At 44.2% G+C, this 27060-nt stretch overlaps 1 protein-coding gene and 1 pseudogene across 1 annotated transcript in view; one reads left to right on the forward strand and one right to left on the reverse strand.

Annotated features, from left to right (window-relative positions):
* The window catches only part of HTRA3 (HtrA serine peptidase 3), a 37346-nt gene that overhangs the window by 4790 nt on the left and 5496 nt on the right, over positions 1-27060 (reverse strand). Inside the window, exons 2-8 of the mRNA XM_066631927.1 lie at positions 24211-24310; positions 21103-21325; positions 18905-19099; positions 17477-17509; positions 14011-14125; positions 4453-4501; positions 3008-3103 (exon numbers count right to left, since the gene is read on the reverse strand). Of these exons, the coding sequence (XP_066488024.1) occupies positions 3008-3103; positions 4453-4501; positions 14011-14125; positions 17477-17509; positions 18905-19099; positions 21103-21325; positions 24211-24310 (811 nt within the window). The remainder of the gene's footprint in view (positions 1-3007; positions 3104-4452; positions 4502-14010; positions 14126-17476; positions 17510-18904; positions 19100-21102; positions 21326-24210; positions 24311-27060) is intronic.
* LOC136656203 (5S ribosomal RNA) lies at positions 85-203 on the forward strand (annotated as a pseudogene).

The following is a 27060-nucleotide window of genomic DNA, read 5'->3' on the forward strand; positions in this document are numbered from 1 at the left end:
TGAGCGTAACTGTGGATACCGGATCCAGTTACAGTGGGGCACCTGTAGCGATGGAATTAGAACCCAATAAACCCTTGCTAATTGGGCAAAGCAACTGTTACCCTGCACATGCCCAATCTCATCTGATCTCGGAAGCTAAGCAGGGTCGGGCCTGGTTAGTACTTGGATGGGAGACCGCCTGGGAATACCGGGTGCTGTAGGCTTCTACCATGATCTCGGAAGCTAAGCAGGGTCAGGCCTGGTTAGTACTTGGATGGGAGACCGCCTGGGAATACCGGGTGCTGTAGGCTTATACCATGATCTCGGAAGCTAAGCAGGGTCGGGCCTGGTTAGTACTTGGATGGGAGACCGCCTGGGAATACCAGGTGCTGTAGGCTTATACCATGATCTCGGAAGATAAGCAGGGTCAGGCCTGGTTAGTACTTGAAAGGGAGACCGCCTGGGAATACTGGGTGCTGTAGGCTTATACCATAGTCTTTCGAGACTGAAGGTTGCCAACCAACCAATTGGGCAAAGAGATACCTTTTGAAGTAGTGGGATTTTTATTTTTACATGTAGTAGGGTCTGTTCATGTCAGCATACCCTCTCTCCTACTGCTGTTTGCTGGTGCCTTCCATGCCTTCTCATATTGCAAGTTCCTTTGGGAAAATGAAATATCTTATAATTGTAATTTTGTTCTCCAAACTACTATGAGAGTTATTTTTTTCTTGAAAAGCAGCACACGGATATTCAAAATAATTATTTTAGTATGCAACAGGAGAAATGCTAAAATAAGCCTTTCATATTAAAACTGTAAATATTTTAAAGCACTTCTAAAATAATCTCACTATGGCACTGCATGAAAAATGTATGGACCTAAAAGTAATAGATGTTCAAGATGTTTAAAAAACTTACTTTTTCCACTTTTGGTGGAGTTATAAAGTTATAAAACCATTTTGGATGAGAATTTAGAATTAATATATGAAATTACAGGAGACAAATGGCTTTCTTCTCTAAGAACTGTTGTTCTGAATGACATTTAATTACCGTATATGTTAAAAAACAGAACAGGGATATGTCTGGCAGTGCACTTATACTGTAGCTGCAAAAATGATTGTTGCACAAAACTGGAAAAAGACCAAAGTTCCTAATATATAATATTGGCTCCAAAAAACTTGGCAGGCAACATTAATGAGTAAAATCACAGCAAATGTGCATACATGGGCAGGCAGGGAAAACTCCTGACAATTTTTTTTGTAGACAGATGGATGTCTTTATGGGCTTTTGGAAAAGTACTTATAGAACTGATGGCTTAAGAAGAAATATTAGATATCCTTTGAGGGTCAAGCTTGAAATGCATAATGTGGTTAGCCTTGAGGTTTTTTTTAATTGCGGTTGGGGGATGCAAAATAGGGCAGAACCGCAGAAGAGGTAAAGGGATTGTAAGCCTGTCTTCACTGCGGTACCAATTCCGATCTCAGCTCCACCCATGTGCTATTTTACACAGGAAAAACACTTTCAACTGAAAGTCAAGAGAAGTGTTCTTCCCCCTCCCCCATATAAAATAGCACATGGTGGGGAGGCAACTGGATCAAAACAGTAATGGGGGGAAAATCCTAAAAGAAACTTTTCTCCCTGCCATGTTTCCATCCCTTTTTACACCCCTCCAGACAGACAAACAAACAAAAAATCATTTCACATTATGCATATATAACCTGTAGTTAGACCATTAAGTCAAAACAGAGAAAGCCATATAAAATTGTTCTAAAAATATGGTTTTACATAACTATCACTTATGGTTTTCATTTCCTTCTCTTTTCCTGGACCTAGAAATTATTTGGTATATATTTTTTGTCTTGTATCTGGAGCAGAAATAGTAATTTAAAATGCTTTTAAACTCTTTAATTCTGACACCCAACTTCTTCTTCGTGGTGCATGAGTAAATTTGTAAGCACCTTCTCTTAAACCAAAGATTTATCCTACAATATGTTAACAGATTGTCTAAAGAGGATTAAAAAAAAGTATTTGCCCTTACTATCTAAACAGTTTCATTTTTTCACATACCAAAATGTGTCTAATATTTTTCCTTACAAAAAATGCATCCAGAAATTCATCACAAACACACTTCTACCACTGAAAGTGTTCTGAAATTTGTAAAAGTCTCTGAATGTATTCTGAGGTGCAGAAATGTCAACACTGGAGCTGCTATGTTATGATCAGCGGAGAGGGGAGAATTTTTAAAGACAAACAAATGTGGCTGAAAGCAGCCCTGCTTCCAAAAGTTCTATGTTTCAAAAGCAAACATTATCAACTGTCTCTTAATTTAGGTACATGAAGGTCTAGAGCAGGGGTGCCCAAACTCCGGCCCGGGGGCCACTTGTGGCCCTCGAGGCCTCTCAATGCGGCTCTCAGGGAGCCCCCAGTCTCCAATGAGCCTCTGGCCCTCTGGAGATTTGTTGAAGCCCGCACTGGCCCAATGCAACTTCTCTCAGCGTGAGGGCGACTGTTTGACCTCTCATGTGAGCTGTGGGATGAGAGCTCCCTCCACTGCTTGCTCTTTCACATCTGTGACGCAGCAGCAGCAGCAAAGGAAAGGCCAGCCTTGCTTTGCGTAAGGCCTTTTATAGGCCTTGAGCTATTGCAAGACCTTCATTCATTCATATAAGTTCATCTTTAATATATTCATTTATGCAAACTTATGTAAATTTATTCAAATTTTAAATGTAAATTAATTCTCCCCCCCCCCCCGACACAGTGTCAGAGAGCTGATGTGGCCCTCCTGCCAAAAACTTTGGACACCCCTGGTCTAGAGTGACTGTAGAGTGAATCCTGAAAACAACACATGATCATTAGGTATACTGATCTTGAAATAAAAGCACACATCTCATCACAATTTCGTTTCAGAAAACAAAGATCAAAATCATCAACCCCGAGCTGAACCTCAAATCTAAATGTGACACTGTTGGTATCTATACATTAGCATGATTGCTGCAAGATGCCTGCTGCTGACTTGGGATGAACAACATACCTCTGAGATGGCGAATTTGGGACTACTTCATGAACATAAATTCCACTATTGACATCTGGAAAGTCTGGGTTATGAAGCTTAAGTTCTTCAACTAGCCTAAAAAAAATAAAGCACCCAAATATCATAATGATTCAATTTTGAAAACATTTCTACTGTTGCACTATTCTTTGTCGCTCCCACGCATTTGCTCTGTTGCTGGTCCTCTAAGGCAAGCAACCAGCAAGGGTGCCACAAAGAACAGAAGCTCTTGGTACTATTGCAGTGTGTGCCATCACACTCAGGGTGAGATGGGAAGGGGAGGACAGATGGAGCCATCACTGCAGGTGATGAATCACGGAAAGGATGGCTCCTCAATACCCATAGAGAGATGGCAGGTGCCCCTGCTCAAGCACAGGTAGAGTGGGTCTTCAGTAGCCATGGAGAATCTGTTCCAGGCCCCCCACAGATACTGAATTCTATGGATAATGAAATAGGTGGGGGGAGGGTGAACAATACTGCATTACTAACCTGAGGGGCCGTGCCCAGCCCTCCGGAAGTAGCATGTGCCAACCTGGGCCTGAAAGGCACCTGTGACTGAAAGGCACTTCCAGTATCCCAGTACAAACCAGAAGTGCCTTCCAGTCATGCCCAGGAGGCCTCCTGAGAAACAGAGACATGACACACAGCCTCCCTTCACCTCAGAACACCTCCCACACATGACGCGAAGCCACTTCCAGTTGTGTCTGGGAGGTGTTCTGAGGCCCTCCAGTCACGGGTTCGGCACCTGAAGATATTCAAACCCGCTGATGCCAAGCTTGCGGATAAGGAGGGTTGACTGTATGTGGAGAAGTGCTAGTGTGCTTTCCTTTGGTGTTGCGGCCTTGGCAGTGACCTGAAGATCCTGACCCTTGATGCTGACTCTGCCATTTTTAATGTAAATGGCAGGAGGTCTGGTCTAGAGGGTAGAGCCTCCATTTGCCTGAAGATAACGTCCACAAGGTTGCCAGTTTGAGGCCACCGGCACCGTGCAACCTTGAAGCAGCTGAGAAGCTGAAGCCCAGTTATTCCATCTGCTCTGAGCGTGGGAGGAGGGAGGCCAGATCAGAATGAAACATCTGAATGTAGTGGCTCTTGAAAGAAAGAACCTTCTTTCAAATTGTAAAAATCCCTATTTAATAAGGGATTTAAATAAAAGCCTGCCTATGTAAACCGCCTTGAATAAAGTCTTGAATAAAGACCAAGAAAGGCGGTATATAAATACCTGTATTATTATTATTATTATTATTTATTAAATGAGAATACTCATCTGGCCTACCAGTTACAATACAGTATATGATTAGTTACCCGCAACTGCACCTGAATGTTGGTCCAGTTCCACACAAGGGAAAGCCACTTATTTTATGGGAATTACAGGCATCAGTGCAGCTCAGGATATTTGCATCTGAGAGTACGAAGACGAGACTTACATAGGCGTTATGGTCAGCATCCTGATGCCAATAAACCGTTTTTTCCCATCTGGAATAAAAATAAAAGCCTTGGTTAAGGATTTATTTTTTAAATATATATATATTCTTGAGAACAAGCTTAGCCTGAAACAGAAAGATGTAAGACTAGTACATGGAAGATACAGTGACTGAACGTTTAAGCCCAACACAGACAGAAGGTTGCTAACACTGACCCCTCTGGAGGTCTGACGTTAGGGCTACCTGGTTGTGTCCCATTGGTAGCCCTACCTAAGGTGAAAACTTGCCCCCTTGTGCCTGGTTCCAGTGCTAGCACTATCCATGGCACAGCTATGCCACACAAGCAGAATTCTGAGGATGGGGATAGGAAACAAACCGGAAATTTTCCCTTAGGCAATACAGTGGGCCCATGGTATCTATTGGAGATCACTTCCAGGAACCCCCACAGACACCGAAATCCAAAGATGCTTGAATCTGGGGGTGGGGTGGGGTGCTGCAATGACCTACCTGAAGGATACGCCAGGCCCTCTCAAAGTCGTGCTGGCATCACTGCCTCCTCAGAAGGCCTCTGGGGTGTGACTGGAAGCAACATCTGCTTCATGTCTGCAACTTTTGGTTGCATCCAGGAGGTGTTCTGAGGCGCAAGGAGACCCCCATTGGCCTCCCCGCACCTCAAAACACCTCCCAAATGCCACTAGAAGTCACTTCCAATTGCATCCAAGAGGCCCTCTAGGTTCAGCATTCGCAGTAGCTCAAATCTGCAGATGTCAAGCCCATGGGTAAAGAGGGCCCTCTGTAATGAAGGGTCCTAGCAGTAAGTTTATAAGAAAGGCAAAGTAGAAAGTCTCTCTTTCCCATTTGCACAGGATGTGAAAGAACAGACTTGTAACATCAGGTTGTGAGAAAAGCTCAACTGCAACTCAGAGAGGAGATGGTTTCCTCATGAAAAGGCCAGGTGATCTGCCAAGTTTCTTAATGAAGTGGCAGCCTCATATTTTTAGATCTTACAGCTTATAAAATCTATACACATCTGCTTAGCCGGCAGTCAAACTTTCACCCAAAGGATGACTGTGAAAGACAAAAAGAAAGGTGATCAGGCGTTTAAATTTTTATACTTTAAAAAGCACATTAGTTCTTGAATTTATCTTTCTCTGCAAGAGCCAAGGAAGCTAAGGTGCCCACTGCATACTCTGGCATGGGCCTCCAAACTCCAGCCTGGGGGCCAGATGAGGCCCATGGTGAGCCTCAATCTGGCCCATGGCCAGCCTCTTGTCCCCTGAAAGCCTCTGGCCCACTTGGCCGAACATGACTGGAACTGTGCTCTGGTTGCATCTGGAGGGTGTTCTAAGGGCCAGAGAGTTTGAATGAATGAGCCCATTCATTCATTTATTCACTCATCTAAGTTCCACCTCTAATTTATTTACATAAATTTGATATTTAAATTTTTTTTCCAGCCCTCAGCACCATGCAGATATTTGATGCGGCCCTCTGGCCAAAATGTTTGGAGACCTCTGCTCTAAGGGATGACTGATATCTGCATGTCAGCTCAATCTTATAAGTGTCTACTCAGAAGTTACACTATAGCCAATGGGGTTTACTCCCAGGTAAGTGTGGATAGTACTGCAGCCTGTAGCTCACTAACAATGATATGCTAATTTGCTCAGAAGTAAGTCCAACTCAGTTCAGTGATACTTACTCCTAGCAAATGGTGCTTAGTTAGGATTCTAGCCTAAGGATCAAACTAGATGAGCATGCCAATATTTGCTGAAGAGGCATGCTTGTGATCAAAAGTGCCTCCTCCTTCACCCCAAAAACCTCTGGGGGGGGGGCCTGAATCCTAATCACAACTGTAGTGTATGGAGTGGTTAATTCTTTCCCCTCACACTCCTGACCACCATCACCCCACTCCAAGTAGTTATTAAAATAGCCCCAAAGTGGCTTATTTCTTTTTGCTCTCATCAGTTAAGGGCACAACATAAGAACATAAGAACAGCCCCACTGGATCAGGCCATAGGCCCATCTAGTCCAGCTTCCTGGATCTCACAGCGGCCCACCAAATGCCCCAGGGAGCACACCAGATAACAAGAGACCTGCATCCTGGTGCCCTCCCTTGCACTGTCATTCTAACATAGCCCATTTCTAAAATCAGGAGGTTGCACACACACATCATGGCTTGTAAACCATAAAGGAATTTTCCTCCAGAAACTTGTCCAATCCCCTTTTAAAGGCATCTAGGCCAGATGCCGTCACCAAATCCTGTGGCAAGGAGTTCCACAGACCAACCACATGCTGAGTAAAGAAATATTTTCTTTTGTCTGTCCTAACTCTCCCAACACTCAATCTTAGTAGATGTCCCCTGGTTCTGCTGTTATGTGAGAGTGTAAAGAGCATCTCTCTATCCACTTTATCCTTCCCATGCATAATTTTGTATGTCTCAATCATGTCCCCCCTCAGGTGTCTCTTTTCTAGGCTGAAGAGGCCCAAACACCACAGCCTTTCCTCATAAGGAAGGTGCCCCAGCCCAGTAATCATCCTAGTCGCTCTCTTTTGCACCTTTTCCATTTCCACTCTGTCCTTTTTAAGATGTGGCGACCAGAACTGGACACAATACTCCAGGTGTGGCCTTACCATCAATTTGTACAACAGCATTATAATATTAGCTGTTTTGTTCTCAATACCTTTTCTAATGATCCCAATCATAGAATTGGCCTTCTTCACTGCTGCCGCACTTTGAGTCGACACTTTCATCGACCTGTCCGACACCACCCCAAGATCTCTCTCCTGATCTGTCACAGGCAGCTCAGAACCAATTAGCCTATATGTGAAGTTTTGATTTTTTTGTCCCAATATGCATGACTTTACACTTACTTACATTGAAACACATCTGCCATTTTGCTGCCCATTCTGCCAGTTTGGAGAGATCCTTCTGGAGCTCCTCACTATCACGTCTGGTCTTCACCACTCGGAAACGTTTGGTGTTATCTGCAAACTTCTCACTTCTCACCCTGGTCTCCAGGTCATTTATGAAGAGATTGAAAAGCACTGGTCCCAGGACAGATCCTTGGGGCACACCGCTTTTCACCTCTCTCCAATGTGAAAATTGCCCATTGACACCCACTCTCTGTTTCCTGGTCTTCAAACAGGTCTCAATTCAGGAGAGGACCTGCCCTCTAATTCCCTGACTGTGGAGTTTTTTCAGTAGCCTTTGGTGAGGGACCGTGTCAAACACCTTCTGAAAGTCCAGATACAACACATGGACGTCCGCACTCATATGTCAGCTGGATGGGAAACCAAATTTATTTACTTAATTAAATCCTACCCCACTCTCCCCCATCCCATAATGGGGAACCCAGGGCAGACTGCAGTGCATAAAAATAACAAAAAATGCACACAGTACTTAAATTATACAATAAAAAGAAGAGGTAACAAAATCAACCAGCAGCATAAAATACAAACAAAATGTGGTTAAAAACAGTATTAGAATAGACACAGTGCACATAAAACAGAAAAACATGGAACCATGATAAATGTTGTGATTTTTGTGTGCACATATACGATCATTATCAGCCATGTTGTCATTTTGATGTGAATTAATAATAATAAACCAGTTCAAATGTTCAAACCACTCCATAACATCTGCTTGACCGTGTGAAAATATCATAATAATAAAAATAGGGCAACGTAACAATTTAAACATATTTTCTTCCTTTCTTAAAAAACAGGCAGAGGACAGAGATTTTAATTACTTATGCAGAGCTGGGGCTTGAGCTCTCCTAAGTTGGCTGGAACAGCATCAGAAATTAGGTCAGCTTTAAGGTATCTCTGCATTTGTTGCTGCCACAGTTGGACTCTAATCCACGGCCACAGCCACACACGGAAATATGAGCAAGAAAATCCCAACAGCAGTTCATACTGGCTGCTTTGCTGGCTGGCTCAGCAACAAAACCTGGACCTCAACACACTGCTCTTAGCACTTCATTGCCTCCACTGCTGCTGCTTCCGAGGTGAAGGTGGAATCACTTTTGCCCAGGAGCAGCACAGGGAAAGCTGGGCCAACTGCTTACTTCGCTGGGTCTGTTCTGTGCAAAAGCAATCCCCAGAGCTGTTAATCTGGCAAACGGGAGTAAACATTGTTGCTGTAAGGTTATAGAAAGAAAGAAAGAAAGAAAGAAAGAAAGAAAGAAAGAAAGAAAGAAAGAAAGAAAGAAAGAAAGAAAGAAAGAAAGAAAGAAAGAAAGAAAGAAAGAAAGAAAGAAAGAAAGAAAGAAAGAAAGAAAGAAAGAAAGAAAGAAAGAAAGAAAGAAAGAAAGAATATCAACCTTCAAAAGGACTTCAGCAACTTACCACACATAGGCTGCAATCCTAACCACACTTTCCTGAGAATTAAGGCCCATTGAACAAAATAGGACTTACTTCTGAGTAGACCTGGTTAGGATTGTGCCCATAGTAAGTTGTTCGCATTTACTGAAATTGTCTATTTCACATTTAAAGAAAAAAAAAACCCCTCATACTAGGTTTAGTGAGGGAGGAGCTGGCTCTTCTTAGTGGAAAAAACAAAGGCTCTCATTTCACCATCAGAGACAGGAGACTCACATCTACCTAATGATGTATTGTATTGGCAACCTTCAGTCTCGAAAGACTATGGTATCGCGCTCTGAAAGGTGGTTCTGGAACAGCGTCTAGTGTGGCTGAAAAGGCCAATCCGGGAGTGACAATCCCTTCCACACTGGGAGCAAGTGCAGTCTGTCCCTGGTCTGTCCCCCTGGCTATGGGCCTTCCTTCTTTGCCTCTTAGCCTCAGACTGTTGGCCAAGTGTCTCTTCAAACTGGGAAAGGCCATGCTGCACAGCCTGCCTCCAAGCGGGCTGCTCAGAGGCCAGGGTTTCCCACTTGTTGAGGTCCATCCCTAAGGCCTTCAGATCCCTCTTGCAGATGTCCTTGTATCGCAGCTGTGGTCTACCTGTAGGGCGCTTTCCTTGCACGAGTTCTCCATAGAGGAGATCCTTTGGGATCCGGCCATCATCCATTCTCACGACATGACCAAGCCAACGCAGGCGTCTCTGTTTCAGCAGTGAATACATGCTAGGGATTCCAGCACGTTCCAGGACTGTGTTGTTTGGAACTTTGTCCTGCCAGGTGATGCCGAGGATGCGTCGGAGGCGCATTCACCTAATGATGAATATTACTATAAGTTGTAATCCTGATTTAGGGCCAACCAAAGGTTAAGTATGTGATTGCGGCTGATAAAACAATTTATAGCTTCAGCCGCTGCCATGAAGGGACCGAACAGGACTAAGACGTCGCCATGGTGAGGGCAGGCTTTGCCTCCACCATGGCCCTAATCTCACAGACCATGCCTGCTATATGACCCTGGAGGGAAACTCCCTGCTGCCTATGGGAGTTTCCTTCCTGGGGCAAACAGCAGTGGCACAATTCAATTCAGACTGGTGCAAGTCCAAATTGCTACACCCCCCCCCCCATGGCTGCTACTTGAGTTAAAAAAATAAAAAGCACATCAGCCCTGATCATGTGTTCAATGTAACATGTGATCTGGACCTGTCTGCTACAATGAGTGTACAGTTGCTGTACACCCCCAGTGTAATTCAGTACAGCCGATGGATATTCCAGTTGCAACTCCATAACTCTGGAGATGATGACTTAAGGAAATAGTAAAAACGTGACACGTGAAGCTTCACAACTACAACACATGTGTTAAAAGACAAAACCAAGCTGGAAAGGTAAATTTGTTGCTGGGGAACCGTTCTGGAAGCATACAGACCTCTGCTCCCCAGCAACAGTGGGAAGTCAGAAGCAAAACAAACTTCTTGCCCGTTGCTGCCTCTGCACACTGGTTGCTTTTCCTTCTGCTGTGGCAGTCTTACCCATTGTTTAAACTTGCAACAGCTAGTACGTCTCCATTTTGCTCTAGCACCTAGAATGGCTCCGAAGGGGAGGGCCTGCTTGCACGGCTCCCTGCAAAACTTAGTGCTTTGTACCCCCTCTGGTTATGCTACCGGTTGGGATAGGTATATCATTTTGGAACACTGCTGGTCCCAAAGCGTCTCTCTCAGGAAACGTTTTTATCTGCAGTATGTCCAATTCAAAGCATCCTTCTCTAGTCACTGTGTTACCAAAAGGGTTGTTTTGTTTAGGGGAATTATTACACTGCCCTTATTGGAACCTCAGGATCGCAGGCTGGATAACAAGACGGCGTAATGCAGAGAAATTCCCTTTTGCTTAAAGTGGAGACTGAGAGAAAGATAACTTTTAATAAAAGTTTATAGTTTTATTACAAAAGCACAAAGATAAACATAATGCACATGGAGAAATGATGTGTATGTTTCTTGGTCCTAGTACTTGAATCCAATGTAGCTAGCTTTTATGGTATTCCGACGTATTCTCGGCATCACCTGGCAGGACAAAGTTCCAAACAACACAGTCCTGGAACATGCTGGAATCCCTAGCATGTATGCTCTACTGAAACAGAGACGCCTGCGTTGGCTCGGTCATGTCGTGAGAATGGATGACGGCCGGATCCCAAAGGATCTCCTCTATGGAGAACTCGTGCAAGGAAAGCGCCCTACAGGTAGACCACAGCTGCGATACAAGGACATCTGCAAGAGGGATCTGAAGGCATTAGGAGTGGACCTCAACAAGTGGGAAACCCTGGCCTCTGAGCGGCCCGCTTGGAGGCAGGCTGTGCAGCATGGCCTTTCCCAGTTTGAAGAGACACTTGGCCAACAGTCTGAGGCTAAGAGGCAAAGAAGGAAGGCCCATAGCCAGGGAGACAGACCAGGGACAGACTGCACTTGCTCCCAGTGTGGAAGGGATTGTCACTCCCGGATTGGCCTTTTCAGCCACACTAGACGCTGTGCCAGAACCACCTTTCAGAGCGCAATACCATAGTCTTTCGAGACTGAAGGTTGCCAACTACAGCTTTTATGGTGGTTGCATGTAAAGAGTACCGTATTTTTCTCTCCATAAGATGCACCTCGTTTTTAGAGAAGGAAAACAGGGAAAAAAATATTCTGAACCAAATAGTGTAATAAAATATTTAATAAACTATAACAGAATAACATTTGAACCATGTAAAGTGAACAGCAGTCAACAATGGCATTAAGAACCATTATCACTGTCATTAACAAATGGAGAGACTTAAAGGTTTGAGTACTCTAGTTTTCTGGAAACGCCAAGAACTCATCATCGCTAGAGTCAGAATTTATGAAGCTCACAAAAGCAGGTGCACACAAATAGGGGATCACATCATCTTTCTGCTACAATGATGTTCTGCCAAATTCCAATCCACTGGGCCTCGTGCCAGCTTAAGGCTGATCAGTCCCCCTTGTGCAACTCACCAGTGCAGCAAGCAAAAGTGAGTCCAGTTCTAGTCCACAGATGCCAAGTAAATCAGTCCCATCAATAAGAGTTGCCAAATCAGAGTCCAGAGCCAATAAGCCAAATTACAGTCCAAGGTCAGGTTCCAGGTAGGTTAGTCAAATCCGTCAGGGTATCCAAGTCCAGTCACAATCCACAGTCAGATTCCAAATTCAATAAACCCAGTCAGTCTCCTGTCCTACCTCCAACCTGCACTCCTTCAAAACCCACAAACCCTTTCTGCCTCAGGTACTCCTTGAGGGCCCTATTGCCTTCCAGTGGCTGCAGCTGTGCAGCACACTCTGCTGGATGCCCAGGCCTTACCCTTAAAGGGGCCACTGCTGACACCACATCTATCTCCTCGCCAGTTCTTCCGTGATTCCAATACAAATGAACAAGTGGAAAGTCCAACCGCAACTTGAATTCTCAAGACACAACAAACCTCTGAATTTATGGTGATTTACTTGAGGCTTGTGCAATAAGCAAACACTGGCATTCTGACCAAGGAGACAGTTTTTTCTTTGTGATGGGGGGGGGGGGGCTTACATTCAGATGCTGGATGTGGTGAGTGAAAGCGCTCCTCCCCTGCTGTGTGAGTGTGTGTGTGGGGGGGGGCAGAGCATCTGTGTGTGTAAGAGAAGGGGGCAACCTGTGTGTGTGAGAGAGGGGGGAAAGTGTTTGTGTTGCAAAGAAGTTGTGATGCTCCAGGCTTGGGGTGGGGGGAAAGAGAGGCTGTGATGCTCCAGGCTTGGGGGGGGGAAGAGTCTGTGATGCTCTAGGCTTGGGGGGGGGAAGCAAGAGTCTGTGATGCTCCAGGCTTGGGGGGGGGGGAAGAGAGAAGCTGTGATGCTCCAGGCTGGGGGGGGGGGAGAGAGAGAGAGGCTGTGATGCTCCAGGCTTTGGGGGGGGGGAGAGAGGCTGTGATGCTCCAGGTTTGGGGGGCGGAAGAGAGAAGCTGTGATGCTCCAGGCTTGGGGGGGAGAGAGAGGCTTTCCTGGGAGTAAGCCCCCCTGACTCTAATGGGACTTACTTCAGAGTAGGCATGCACAGGATTGGGCAGTGAGACTGCCACCCCACCCACGCTTTCCTGGGAGTGAGCCCCAGTGACTCTGAGACTTACTTCTAAGTAGACACATGGGCTTGGGCTCCCTCCAGCGCTGCCACAGTCTGCGCGGGCGCTGAGGGAATGCAGGAGCCCCCCAGCCAGCTCAACCTCTGACTGCCCAGGGAAGCCGAGCAGAGCAGCAGACCGAGTGGGCAGGGGGCGGGGCCAGGGCAGGGGCGGAGTTTTGGGGTTTTTTTTTTGCAGTATTCGCTCCATAAGACGCACACACTTTTCCCCCCACTTTTTGGGGTGGAAAAAGTGCGTCTTATGGAGCGAAAAATACGGTATTTGGTGCATCCGATGAAATTAGAAAAGGGAAAGGTTGTAGGGAAGGATTTTAGGGGTCCCTGGTCTGCCAAGCCCCAGCTGCTAACTAAAGATGGGAAGAGAAGGGGAGAAAAAGGGGGGAGAAGGGAAAGAGTTCCAGGCGCAAAATAGTTACCTGTCCTGTAGAGCAGTTGGATGGGGGGGGGGAGAGTCCTGTGAAGTGGACCCTCTGACACAACACAGATGTGTTGGTCCTTGGAGAGAGAGAGAGCATGTGAGAGGAAGCCCTCACTTAAAAGGGGTTCAGCTGGATGGTAGCTGGATTACTACCACACAGCAGCGTGCTTGGAGTGTATAAAACATTGAAAGGATCAGGATGTCAGTTATCAGCAACATTCAATGGGGTCTATGGCTGGCTTCCTAGATGGGGGAACTTAAACAATACAATGAATCAGCAACCCAAGAAGGCAGTTCAAGTTTGCATACAGTACTTAAACAGTGATTGGGTTAGGAGACACTTCTGCATACAGTTCTTAAACAGTGATTGGGTTAAAACGATACAATGAATACAGTAATGTAGGAGACACTTAAACAGTGATTTAAGATGCCAGACTTCCTCCCATAATGTGTGACCATGGGGAGGTGGTGGTTGTGTAACCATGAGCTTGTGACTTGACCAGAGTTTTGGAAATGTGGCCTGTGTGAGAAGTTTAGCCTGCATGATATTTTAGTCCATAGTAACATAACCAGATATAGAGAGAAAATCACAACTAAAAGGGGATTTTCATGTAACAACTGTAGCTTACAAATCTTTACCTTTACTGTGTTTGTCATGATTCTCTGAGAGGAACCGGGCAATGCGATCAGAAGGAATCGCAAACGAAATCCCTGCAGTAACCTTTAAGGTATTGATGCCAATCACTTCTCCGTCCTATTGAAATAAGACAAACACACTTGTTTCATTTGTTATTTTAAACCATTTCACCTTTTAAAAATGCATTCATAATAGGCAGCTTGTGCTTCTACCATGTTATCAAAATTACACCTGATTAGCAAGTAGGATCAATGCATATACTGAGCATATCAGTATATGCTCAATGTGTCTGCGTCAATGTGCTTTCTCATCACTTCCATAGAAGGGGCACCTCTGAATATGCACAGGATTGGAGAACATGTCACAGTTCTTCCACCCATCAATTGCTGCAAGGACCAATTAGAAACATTTTGTCAGAGAAATATTTTTTCACACTGTTCTATAATACAGTGGTTCTCACACATTTAGCACAGGGACCCACTTTTTGAATGGGAATCTGTCAAGATCCACTGGAAGTGATGTCATGACCAGAAGTGACATCATCAAGCATGAAAATTTTTAACAATCCTAGGCTGCAATCCTACCCACACTTACCCAGGAGTAAGTCCCATTGACTATCATTGTTAAAAGAATATACATTGTAGCTTGTTACCGACCTGCACTTTTAACATTTCCCCAAATGCAGTCACATTCCATGGTAGCATGAGGTCTAATATATTAAAAATAAAATATTGAAATGAATGGGGAGCCACCTGAAATTGGCTCACAACCCACCTAGGGGGTCCCGACCCACGGTTTGAGAAACACTGCTATTATGAATTAACATACTATGTAAGTCAAGCACAGGAAAACATTTTCAAAAGATAACCAGTATAAACAAACATGACAATTTTTTAGAATTAAAAAGATTAAAATTGTTGCTTTTCTAGACAAAACCTGCAAAGTGGTGTTAACGTATACATTGCAAAGTGCTGTTAGGAGTATTTGACAAGACGAGAATAGATTACCCTAGCAAGGGGCCCCCTTAGGTGGGAGCAATTCGTCCCAATGCTTAAAGCTGGATCTGGAGCAGGTGTTTTTCAACAAGAAGTGCACATGTGCCTCATTCTAGGGAACTGGCCCAATTCCACGCCTGTTGTGCACCAGTCTTCCCCACCCTACCCCCACATGCACCTGGTCAATTCTGACGACCCTGATAACCTGATGGGTAGCTGGGGGAGCCAAGGTTACTTTGACTGCTGTACAAGCATGCAACAGAAGCCACAGATGCGCGAAAGCCAAAGTGTGATGAGGCTCACAGCAAAGGAGATCCATGGGGAAAGACGTGTTTCTGCTCAAGGATCTCTCCCGCTTGACGGGGCAAATGGCTGCCACTCTTTCCTGAGTGGTTTACCAGAGAACAGTAAGAAGCACTGTGCAGCTTCAAGTTGTTTTGAAACAGAGCTCTCGGAAGCACAGCGCTAGTTACCAAAGAGGAAGGCAGTACAGGTCCAGCCTATTTATACACGGATTTTTTATACACGGACACGAATGGCCCCTGTAAATGAGAAGGAATGTGCTGATCCCTGGAGAAGGGGAAAAATCATCCCTTTAAAATCAGTTTAAAAAACTGAACAGTCCTTTAACAATAGCCTCCTTAATGAGAGAGAGAGAGAGAGAGAGAGAGGGAGGGCAGCTGGATGACAATCCATCAATCCTTCTCTCTCCAGGCGACCCCTCCCTTCCCCCTCAGTGGTGAAAGAAAGGTTATTACTTTGCATTGGTGAAGGGAGGGGCTGAGTGAAGTACCTGGAGGAGGACTGATTGATGGATTGTCTTCTTAATGACTCTTAATTTACAACACAAAGGTCAGCAAGGCTGTCTTTAAATCACACAAAGGAGCAAAGAAACTTTGCTTTTTAAATTGATTTGCTATAGTACCATTTTTGCCATCCAGGTGCCTGCTTAGAATGGATGCGAAATTATGCGAATTATGAGGCTCATGCGAATTATGAGGCTCAACCTGTACTCCAGATGCAGACCATCAATGTACTCCAAGTGCAGAACATCAGTGTGCACAGAGAGCCAGCTGGGTTTTTCTCACTCTACTTCCATCTGGAGTGCTCAAGCTTCTCAACATATTACAGACTTGCACTGCTGCGGTAAAAACTAGTGATTTCTACATTTTCTCTCTTTCATCTGCTTAGTTAGCTCCTTGCTTGCAGCTCTTCAGTCACATTTGCTTAGACACTCCAGTGTTTTGAAAGCATGAAACAGGCATTCATGCCCAATTAGGAGATCTGATGCTCATAACATGACAGCCAGGAATCTGCTGTGCAGGCCTTTTCTTCAGAAGACTTCACACTCATTCACTGTCCCCATCCTCCCTCTGTGGTCAGCAGACCCATCACCACTGGGAGTGTGGTCGTTCAGTACTGCCTCACTGGGCTGAAATGCCACATGGACAGCATGTAGTTATTTGTGTCTACTCAAGTTTTGTAGGTGTTATTTTCTGACACACTTGTTGCTCTGCTTTCTGAGCTGGCACTCCCCAGAAAAAGGGACTCTACCTTTTGGACATGGACAGAGCTGTGGTTGGTGTTGCCTTTCTCTACCCTTGCCTCCCCCTCACTTGATTATTTCAGTGCCTTCCACCAAATAGTGGCCCCATTTTGAGTTCTTGTCTCTGGGGAACGCCCTAGGCATTTAGCTGCACAGAATCAACACTGAACTGGCCTTTGCACCCTAATCCGTCCCCTTGCCATGACTTTTCTGGTAGGCCAGAGGACTGGCATTCTAGGGCATTTTCAGGTATCACAAAATAGATGTGCATTTATTGTGCACAAAATAGATGTGCAAATTCAAAACAGCGTGTGTTTTGAATTTATAGGATTCCATGCTCAGTTCTTGACATCTTGGGTTAATAAGGCTACAATCCTATCAACACTTACCTGGGAGCAAGCCCTATTAACTGTAATGAGACTTACTTCTGAGTAGAGCTGCATCGGATTGGGCTCCAAGTTTCAGAGAGCAAAGTTAGGAAGCCATATTGTTGCTTGAGACCATGGAAAGCTACTACCATTCAGAGGAAACTTACAGCCCAATCCTATCTGTAACTGCTTAGAACTAAGCCCCACTGAATTCAATCGGACAAACTCCACGTAAATATGTACAGGACTGCAGCCTTAGAGACCAACACTAAAGGAATGGAATCAGATTAAAAGGGGAGTCAAATCTGAGTGTCACTAAATGCGTTGACAGAGTTGACCTCCTGTTTTCATGGCATATGAAAGAAAGGTAAATTTAAAAAAAAATCCAATGCTCTGATTTTGCGCCATCTGAAATCACTTTTTCCCTCCCACAACTGCTACCAATGTGGCCAAACCCAGGGTATCAAAATTACTATTTTGGTAACTATTTTTCTGATTCTCTTTTCAAAACAACTATTTTATTACATCATACAAACAGATAGATGCAATTGGTTCTTACCAAGTTTACCAGAGGTCCTCCTGAGTTTCCATACTGTAAAACAGTAAATGTTAAAATGTCAGAAAAGGTAGGCTTTATTTCAGAAAATGAAATCTGTGTTTTCAAAAGGCAATTCAATGCTTTGCACCTCATGGAAGGTATATTGTAAGTACATAACTGACTTTTATGTTCTTAAAGAACAGACTGAAAGATGTATGAAAGCCAATCCATATTTTCCTCTCTACATCCAGTCTACCCTTTGCAGAAACACCCACAGATGTGCACACACGTATTAATTGTACAGAACAACTGCATATAATCACACACACATGAAGACATTTATTTACATGACTATTGTAGTTATGATATTTAAATGAGTTAGGCTGTAGTTCAGTCAAAATTATCAGGAAAAATTAATATAGGCAGAAACTTAAATACCTAAAGTATAGGTTCACCCTCCTTATCCACAGGTTTGAGACAGGCAGATTTTATTTAATGCAGGTTCCAATCCATACCTGAAGGGCCTCAACAAACCTCCTGGACACAACCAGAAGTGTCTTCTGGTCGTGTCCAGAGGTCCTCTGAAAGCACCCTGCAGATTCTTAATATCCATGGGTTCAGTATCTGTGGGTGGGGGGTCTATGAATGCCAAGGACCAACCTGTAGTTACTGCCTTCCACATCTATGCCTATACACAAAGCATCTATACAAAAGACAAAGTGCTTTGCTTCACGGGGCATAACGTCAATGGTTGAAGAGGGTGGTCATCAAGTCAAAAAGCCCTGCATTCTTCCACACGCCCTCTCTTCCCAGGGCTTGACTCACACTTCCCTACTCTGTCACACACAGAGAGCGAGAGTCCCTGGGAAGGTCAGACAATACAAAGCTGCTCTCCTGCCTACCTCCTACTTCACTGTGGCACACAATTTGGAAACTACTGGTCTAGAGCATCCCTGCAGGCTGCTGAAATGGATACACTAGGCAATCCGTCTGGCCCCATGAGCCCTAGGAACAGGGTGGGTAGGGGTCAGGTAATGAAAGGAGCAGTAGTTAGGAATCAGGTACAGTGAATGGAAGTTTGGGATAGGAGCCTTATTCAAAAGTACACACACTGAACCATCAAACTGAAGATTTAATGAGTCAGAATGCAGCATTCTATAAGCCTGTCTCTGAAGATCTATATCCATACAGTACTTGTTATTTCTTTATTACATACCCCTTTTAAAAACAGCACAGGTTTCTTTGAAGTGCTGAAAGATGTGTTGAGCTGTGCTAGATTGTGCCAGGTTGCCATAAATTGCAGAAACTGCAAAGTCTGTTATTAGTGCGAGGCCTGGAGGTGCTTTAACAACTTTTTCATTCTTGGCAAGCTTTGGATAGGTTTGGAGCAAGTGGCTAACTCGTGTCTTTGTGGTTTGAGACTGACCGAAGCCACAGACAGCCACTTACATTGATAATCGCATCTGTCTGGACATAATCCATGTCAGAGTCCTTGAAGCCAAGCTCCTTGCCATCCCGTTGCGCTGTGCTGACAATCCCTGTTGTCACTGTGTTCTGTAGGGCAAAGGGGCTCCCAATAGCCACAACGAACTCCCCAGGCCTCAGGTCACCAGACTGGCCCATAAACAGGACAGGCAATTTTTTCTGAAAGATAAAAACCCCACCAAATCCAAATATAACTTTTTCTTCAAAGTGTGATATCAGATCTAGGGGTTGGGGAAGTGGGTGGAAGAAGATCCCTATGAAGAGGTATAAGAAAATGGTTTTTGCAGATTTCAGTGTTTTCCAAAGTTAGAAGTGCAAAAGGTGATGTTATGTGTTTTTAATCAAAATTTACATTATAATTACAAATTATAAAAGCTTTAAAAGTGTACTAGTAGGTGATATAGGTGGTACAGCAGATGTAGCTACCATCATGCACACACACACACACACCCCATTAAATAAATAAAAACCAAATAAAATGATTTTACTTTATCACAGATTTTGGAGTGTCTTTTTGTTTTGTTTTTACAAAAATGAGAAGTGCAGAAAGCAGCGTTATGTGTTTTTATTTCACTATCAGCATTTTCATCCACCTCTACCTTTGATCAAAAGCTAGAACGCCACAAATTAAGCTGCAATTCCAGATCAGAGATTCCTGGGGGTGGATTAAATCTTGAGTCAGAAATCCCAGGAGCCCGGCTTGGGTATCTAACCTTCCTGTGTTATCAGTGCGGTTTTCTGCCACAAACCTTGAAGACTGAGCTCTGCTTTTGGAGATTCTGGAATTACCAATCACTAATTTTCTTCCTTGTGGCCTTACCATAGAAAACTCAATCTAGCCTTTAAACTTATAGCAGTGAAAAGAAACACAAAAACTGTATTTTTGAACCTGAACCCAGTTGGAACTGCTTTTTTTCTTTCTAATTTCTCATGCAGTTTCCAGGCCCAAGTTACATTTTAGATGTTTCAGAGCCAATACGGTCTTCTGAAATTCTGCTCCCACACTAAAGGCACTGAAAGAATTTTAGGGAAATGTAACATGCTCCCATTTATGGCATATTTCAGTTATGACGCATTTCACTTATAAGACAGTGTTTCTCAAACTGAAGGTCCTGAACTCATGTGCAGTGGGTTGCAAACCCAGTTCACAGACGCAACTTCCGTTTTGACCGCAGGTCACTTCTGCGTGGCCTCCTGGTACCTGTGGAGGCCAACAGAGTGGGCCGCAGACCCAGCGCAACCCACAAGCAGTCTTCAGGGTCTCACAGAAGGCATTGTGGTGCTACAGGAAGCGACAAAGTGGGTTGGAGCACTAAAATGCTGGAACTCACTGTTCTAAGATATACACTACAATCAATCCATTTCTAAGGGATGCATCTACCCTGTATGCTGATCCTGTGGATGTAAGACTGCAGATAACAGTGGTGTACCTAGATGGGGTGCAAAGCACTGAGTTTTGCAGGGAGCTTCACCATGGCATGCAACCAACCCCTTCCGTTCAGAGCCAGGCATTCACCTCCATTTTCCAAAGGAGAGGAGGGGCTGTCTGGATACAGTGGTGCGGGTCCCTGCAAAACTCAGTGCTTTGCACCCCCACTAGCTATGCCACTGGCTGACAGCATTCTTAAGTAGTAATAAACTGCACCAGTGCAATAAACTTTGCAAAAGTCAGTACTGAAAGGATATTTTGTCATTCTTCAGCTGGTGTTTATCACAGTAAGACATCACCAGCCTGAATAGGCTTCACTATCAGCCATTCTAAAATCAGTTCCTTAGGGGGGAATTGGATCTGAGTTTATGCAATAACATAATATTTGAAGTGATGTAGTCACACTGTATGTTGCTCCATTCCTACCACCAACTGTCAATTATGTGCGTCTCCCCCACCCACATAGCAAGACACTGCGGAGAAGAGAGGAGAAAGAACCGTGGGATAGGAGTCGTTTCAATCAACCTTTGAATTGTTTTGCAAAATTAAGACATGTTCATTTGACGGGTTTAAGTGAAACTTGGAAAACTACCCAATTTGAAGTCTGCAAAACCGTAAGTTTTATTTTAGCAAAAATTACTTGCATATGTGAAAAGATGGAGTGATACCCCAAGAATGTGAGAAATGATGTCAGAGTTAAGACTGAGCTTAAAATTAAAATTTGGCTCCTTACCTTTGGATTAATCTTTATTGTTGCTATGTCAGATTTCTTATCAATGTCTTTGATTGTTGCTTCATATGTATCTCCATCCTGCAGCTGCACACTTAACTGTTGCCGCCCAGCCAATGTGCTGCTGCTGGTCACTACGTGGGCATTGGTTACAATTAAGCCTGCATCTGACATAATAAACCCAGATCCACTGGAAAGTGGGACATTGCGGCCAAACAACGGATGCCTGCAAATGAAGCCATCACAGTCAAGGACACCTCTTAAGACAGATTATAGAACAACTGAAATTGGCCACAGGAATCATCTATTTTAAATCAATGGTTACCAGCTTGTGACATGCATAACACAGGTGGTCCAGGGGAACTCAGGAGGTGGTCCACAAGCTGGCTAGGCCAGGCAGTTGGCAGGTAAACAAAGTGTGTGTGTTCATTGCTTCGCTGGCACTTGAGTTGACCATCCTGCCCTCCAATGGCTCAGAATGGCCCAAAATTGGGGCAATCTGGCAGCCATTGGCAATGGCACGATGACATCATTGTGCCATCACCTGCATCAGCTGCGCACTTTGTGGTCCACAACAGACCCTAGTGCGGATGCAGTGGTCTGTGGTCTCCTTCAGGTAGGGAACGGCTGGTCTACATTTTTATCCACAACCAAGAGAAGAAAAGTTGAGAGTACAAAAGTTGAGAGTACCTATTCATAAGAAATACTGCAAAGATTATAAAGCTGATAAATGATATTCACATATGAGAAGAATCATGGAATGTTGCATAAGAACATAAGAACAGCCCCACTGGATCAGGCCATAGGCCCATCTAGTCCAGCTTCCTGTATCTCATAGCGGCCCACCAAAAAAAATTACAGAAATCCAGGAGCCCACCATCACATTCTCATCAATCATTCAAGAGGCAGACTGGTTATTCACTAGGAAGAGCCTTCAGGAGCAGCCTACATCTGATCACGCCTCACCTCCCAGTTTTCTTCAGCTGCAAGCTTATAGCAGATTGAAGGGGAACCATAACACAGGCCAACACACATTTTGCTTCCTTAAACGTTACACCAACTCCTGGGTATATCTGGGGTGCCAATTGCAAAAATGGCATCCGTTTTGCCCTATCACGTCTAGTTTTGGAGATACAGCATAGCCTCTTTAGTGAATGGTTTAAGCAGCTTCCTCATGAGAAAGCCTACACCATGGCTTCCTCATGAGCCATGACGTGATAGGGCAAAATGGATGTTATTTTTGGAATTGGCACCCCAAATTTATATCAAACCACCATAAAGTTTGGGAAAAACTTTTCTGACCCTCAATTTTGTAGGCCTGTGTAATTAGCACTGGGGAATCAGTGGGGGGGGGGGGAGAATCAGGGGGGGAGAGTTTTTTTTAGAACACTTCCATTGGCCCCAATTCAAATCTGGATCCTACAGCTGCTTTCAGGAAAATATGCATGGTTTAGCTATCAGTGGTAGATTCTCTCAGGCAGGAAGAAAGCAGGAACCTGCTTTGAATGCAAAAAGCCCAGGGTTCAGTTCCTGGTATCTCCAGGCAGCCTTCCCCATGCAGCAACAATGGAAGCCCACATAGCTTCCCTCTCATGTTCCGGAGCTTGGTGATGACAACAACGTCATCACCAAGTGCTTCATGACCGTCTCCACACAACCACATTAGAACTCCATGCACCCAGGGGCAAAATTAGAGGGAACAGGTAGGCTGGAAAAGATCTTGATCTTAAATCCTGGAGAGCCACGACCAATCAGTGTAGACCATACTGACCTAGAATGACCAATGACCTGACTCAATAGAAAACGGTTTCATATGTCCTGGAAAAGAGTCTGCAGAAAGTGTCTGGAGTGAGCAAGCAAGGCAACCAGCTCTACCCCAAGCTTTTGCGTTGCTTTTGTTTTATTGCTACTTTGGCCTTTTAAATGTTTTTTATTGTAAGTTGCCTTGGCTCCCAGAGAAGAAAGGCAGGACTTAAACGTTTAGAATAAAACAAGTACAACCCTACACCCTGCCGGGTTCTTAATCCTCCGTGGAGCAGCATCCATGGAAGTAAATAAGGAAATCTACTTATACAAAAGTGTTGTATGTGTGTCAGAGCAATAGCCAGGTTGCTAAGCAGAGCAATAAGCTTTGCTAGTGTGGGATCTAGACTTCATTTTAAAGATAATCTGGATTTCTGCGCATGAGCATGTTAAGACTAATTTATACTTCAGAGCACTGTAGAAAAAAACTATCTTGCTCAGTGTGACTGCATGTCTTCTGAGTCAATACATCTGTTTGTCTTTCATGTTGCTCAGCTCTGTCTGACCACAGCATACAACTGGCATGCTGACTTATAATAAATTTGAAAGCAAATGACTAGCAGCAGCTCTTATCTAAGAAAAGATATCAGATGGTAGACTTTGAAATGTCTCTACAGAAAAATCAAAGCCTTGAAATCTACATTTCAAATTAAACAAACTTTCTGGTTACTTTTCAGATTTATCAGGTTAAATTGTAAACTTTTACAGGAATAAACAGAACATTCTCTCATTGTCTCTCCCCACAAACCTCTCTGATAACCATGACCAATACAAAATACAGTGTTGAAGTGAGGAGAGATAAATAATCTGCACAACAGACATAGATAAAATAACACTGGAAGCTGAATGCACTGTAAAAATCTGATTCACAGAAAAAAAAATCATGTAACAAAACTTGTGTTTCCAGGTATGATTATCCAAATCAGATGAGCTAGGTTTGAGGCACTTATGCCAGCACATCATAGTTTTATCCTTCAAGTTTGCTACCCATCTACAATGAAGTTCCCGCTGCAGCCTCTAAAAACTCTGACAGAGGAGGATTAAAGATTTGGCAGAGAGCTGCCCTTGCAAATTGATGCATAAGGAAAGAGGAAACATCGGCTCAACCATACAGTAGACAGCAGAACTGTCTTCCTGTGTGACACAGGAGTCCTCTGCTCTCTATAGTGTGGTACAATACTTCATGCCAAGTTCATTCAGGGATAACAACACAGGGCATCAGCTATGTCTGTTGGCATAAGCTATACTCATTCTGGCAAAAAAAGGTTTTGGACAATATTTTAAATCCTAAAAATGAAGGCAACTTACCTTAGGAAAAGTTCAATATGTACGACGGCTGGTGCAATCTTCTCCACCACATCTGCAATGAAGTTAAACTTATACCTTGGGCTGTTTGGTTTTTGATGATCTATACTAGCAAAGAAAAGTGGAAAAGTTATTAAGAAATTAGAAAGTAGCAGGTTTTATTCTCTTATTTTCACAAGATTCATACAGCCCACCCCTGCTATTCATGTGGGATCCATTCCAGTGGATACAAAAAATGTGTTAAAACAAATCATGGTTTAAAAAAAACCTGGTCCTTGAAGCAATTTCTGGGTAGTGCAGAGGACCCCTCCCTAGGCCCTCCAACACACCAGAATGCATTCTTGGGAAACACTTTCACGATGCATTCTGGCGCAATGCGTGAGCAAGGCAGGGGACTTCGATGTGACCTGGAAATGGTTTCAGAGAGCCCATAGATTGCCCTGCAGCTCTCCAGTTTGCCATGCTAAGGTAAGGGGAATTTTTTTTTTTACATCTTCAACCATTTTAAAAGAAACAGGTATTTTTTTAGTAATTCAACATGGATGACCAAGGCCATCCGTGCTGAGTCAAATCCACAGGTTCTGAACCCGCAGACAAAAAGAGTGGGTCTGTATAGTGAGGATCAAGTGGCAATATTAATTTCTTCTCTGCATTGATGCTGGCCTGTGCTCTACCTGAAATATCAGGGAGCGTCACCACCCAGGTGCACAGGCACTAACAGAAACAAAGTTGGAATTAAAATTGCAGAAGGAAAAATCACAATCTGACCATGTTAAAAACAAAAAATAGTAGCTCCCTTTCTACACGCAGAGTGGTGTTTCCTAGGAAAGGAAATCATTGGGAGTCAGAGAGGGGATGCTAACAACAACTCAGTCTTAACTGGCAGTAGCCACAAAATGGTCAAGGCGAAATGTGAGTTCCACTTAGAATAATTCTACCACGAGGTGGTTGGTACTACTTCTTGAGAATTCATATTCTCCACTTGAGGACTGCAGCATCAAGGGATGATCTGTACATGCAAAAGAGAGGCAGAGTTTTCCTACCACAAACACAAATCCATGGATTACACATCAAGTGGTAAGTAAGCTTTGTTCCTAACACATGAACTAGCCATTAATGCCAGTATCAAAATTGTTACAAGGCAGGGAAGAATAAAAAAGGAAGCAAATCTCAGCATTCTACACCAATCACATATCAATCTTTTCAGTATGTTTACCTTGCAGTTCTATCAGTTCCAGAGGATGGTTACACTCCCTGAAAAATCTCTAGAAAAGGGAGGCTTGTTTCACAAAGGGAAGAAAGGCTTATGAAATGCACCCTGCTGTGACTATTACATTCCCCCCCCCCATTCCAGCACACAATAGGACATTGCCAGGGTACTACTCATCACCAGCTCTCTGCTGTGCTTGATAACGAGATGCAGCCTTTGCCTTCAGGCTGAACTTAGTCAGAAAAACGACACCAAGGCCAAACCTAACATGACACTGAAGATCGTGATCAGATTCTCTATGTCCTTATTTATTTTATCTTATTTAACAAAACATAAAAAATGTATAGACAAAACAAGAACGTGTATAAGACTGCAATGCTATACACATACAAGAGTGTAACAGCCCAATCCTATCCTCCGCAGCAGTGCCGGTTACAGCGGCGCTGATAAGGTCATCCCCTTACGCTGAGCAAAGCCCCGGCCCCCCACAGTGGGGCTACTGGAGCATGAGTCAGCTATTTTGCTGGTGCAGACTTGAGAAGCCCCATGTCAGGCTTTGCAGATGTAGAATCCCACCTCCTCCCAGGCTGGTCCCTCCCCCATTCCACCTTCCCCTGCCCCAAACACCTCCCCCTCCCTCAAAAGCCACACTGCCATCTGGTGGTGCTACTTACCATCAACAGCTCTTCACTGGCGTCCTTCCAGTGCTGAGGCCCACCACTGACTGGCACTGGCCCAGCACCAGCGTTCCCTCCTCTCCCGGTGCCATAAATGTGCTTTGTGGCACATTTGAAACACCCAGCACCAGCGGTACTTTTGTACCACTGGCACTCCAGCCCACAGGATTGGGCTCTCAGTCCCAATAAATGCAGTGGGGCTTACTTCTTTTATAGAACTGATCTGCAGAAATACAGGTGGGACTTCCGTATCCACAGATCTTCGCCCCACCTGAGCCCTCCAGAGGTGACCAGAACTGCGCTCCAGGGGCTTCCCTGGGCCGATCCCTCCAGAGGCTTCCCCGGGCCTCAGAATGCCCGATACGGCATAAAACACCACTTTCCGTTTCCCAAGGGAAAGCCCGCAGAGGTAGGTGGACACACGCTGCCTCTGTAGGATTCAGAAAGCACAACTCCAGTCTCCTTTGGAGGGCTTATGGGGATGGAAATTGCAGGTTTGATTATCTGCAATTTTTGGTAACCACAGGGGGTCCTAGAACGGATCCCCCATGGATACCAAGGCCCCACCTGTAATATGCAATCACAAGAAAGCAGCTACACGAAATTCTACATGAAATCCTCAAAAATATCAAATGTCATATCAAAACTGGATTCTATCACGTTGTTGTTATTCTGAAGACTATTAGCTCCTCTTCTCCCAGTACCTCACGCAAAATATTATCTGAGCCTTTCATTAGTTTTCTCTTTGAAGTTGCTAATGACTTATGCTATAAAATACCTCTAATGAATGCACAGATTTGCTTGTTTGAAACGGAAGTGGTAAAAATGGCCAATCGGACAGTCAATTAATTTGGGCAATCGGATAGTCAATTACCTATTTTGGTGTGTTACCTGCCATATTGCCCTGAAGGACCTTCTCACAAAGAAACTTCTGCTGGATCCTACCAGCTTTGATAATCATAGTCC

The sequence above is a fragment of the Tiliqua scincoides genome, chromosome 6, assembly GCF_035046505.1.
Source record: "Tiliqua scincoides isolate rTilSci1 chromosome 6, rTilSci1.hap2, whole genome shotgun sequence".
NCBI lineage: Eukaryota > Metazoa > Chordata > Lepidosauria > Squamata > Scincidae > Tiliqua > Tiliqua scincoides.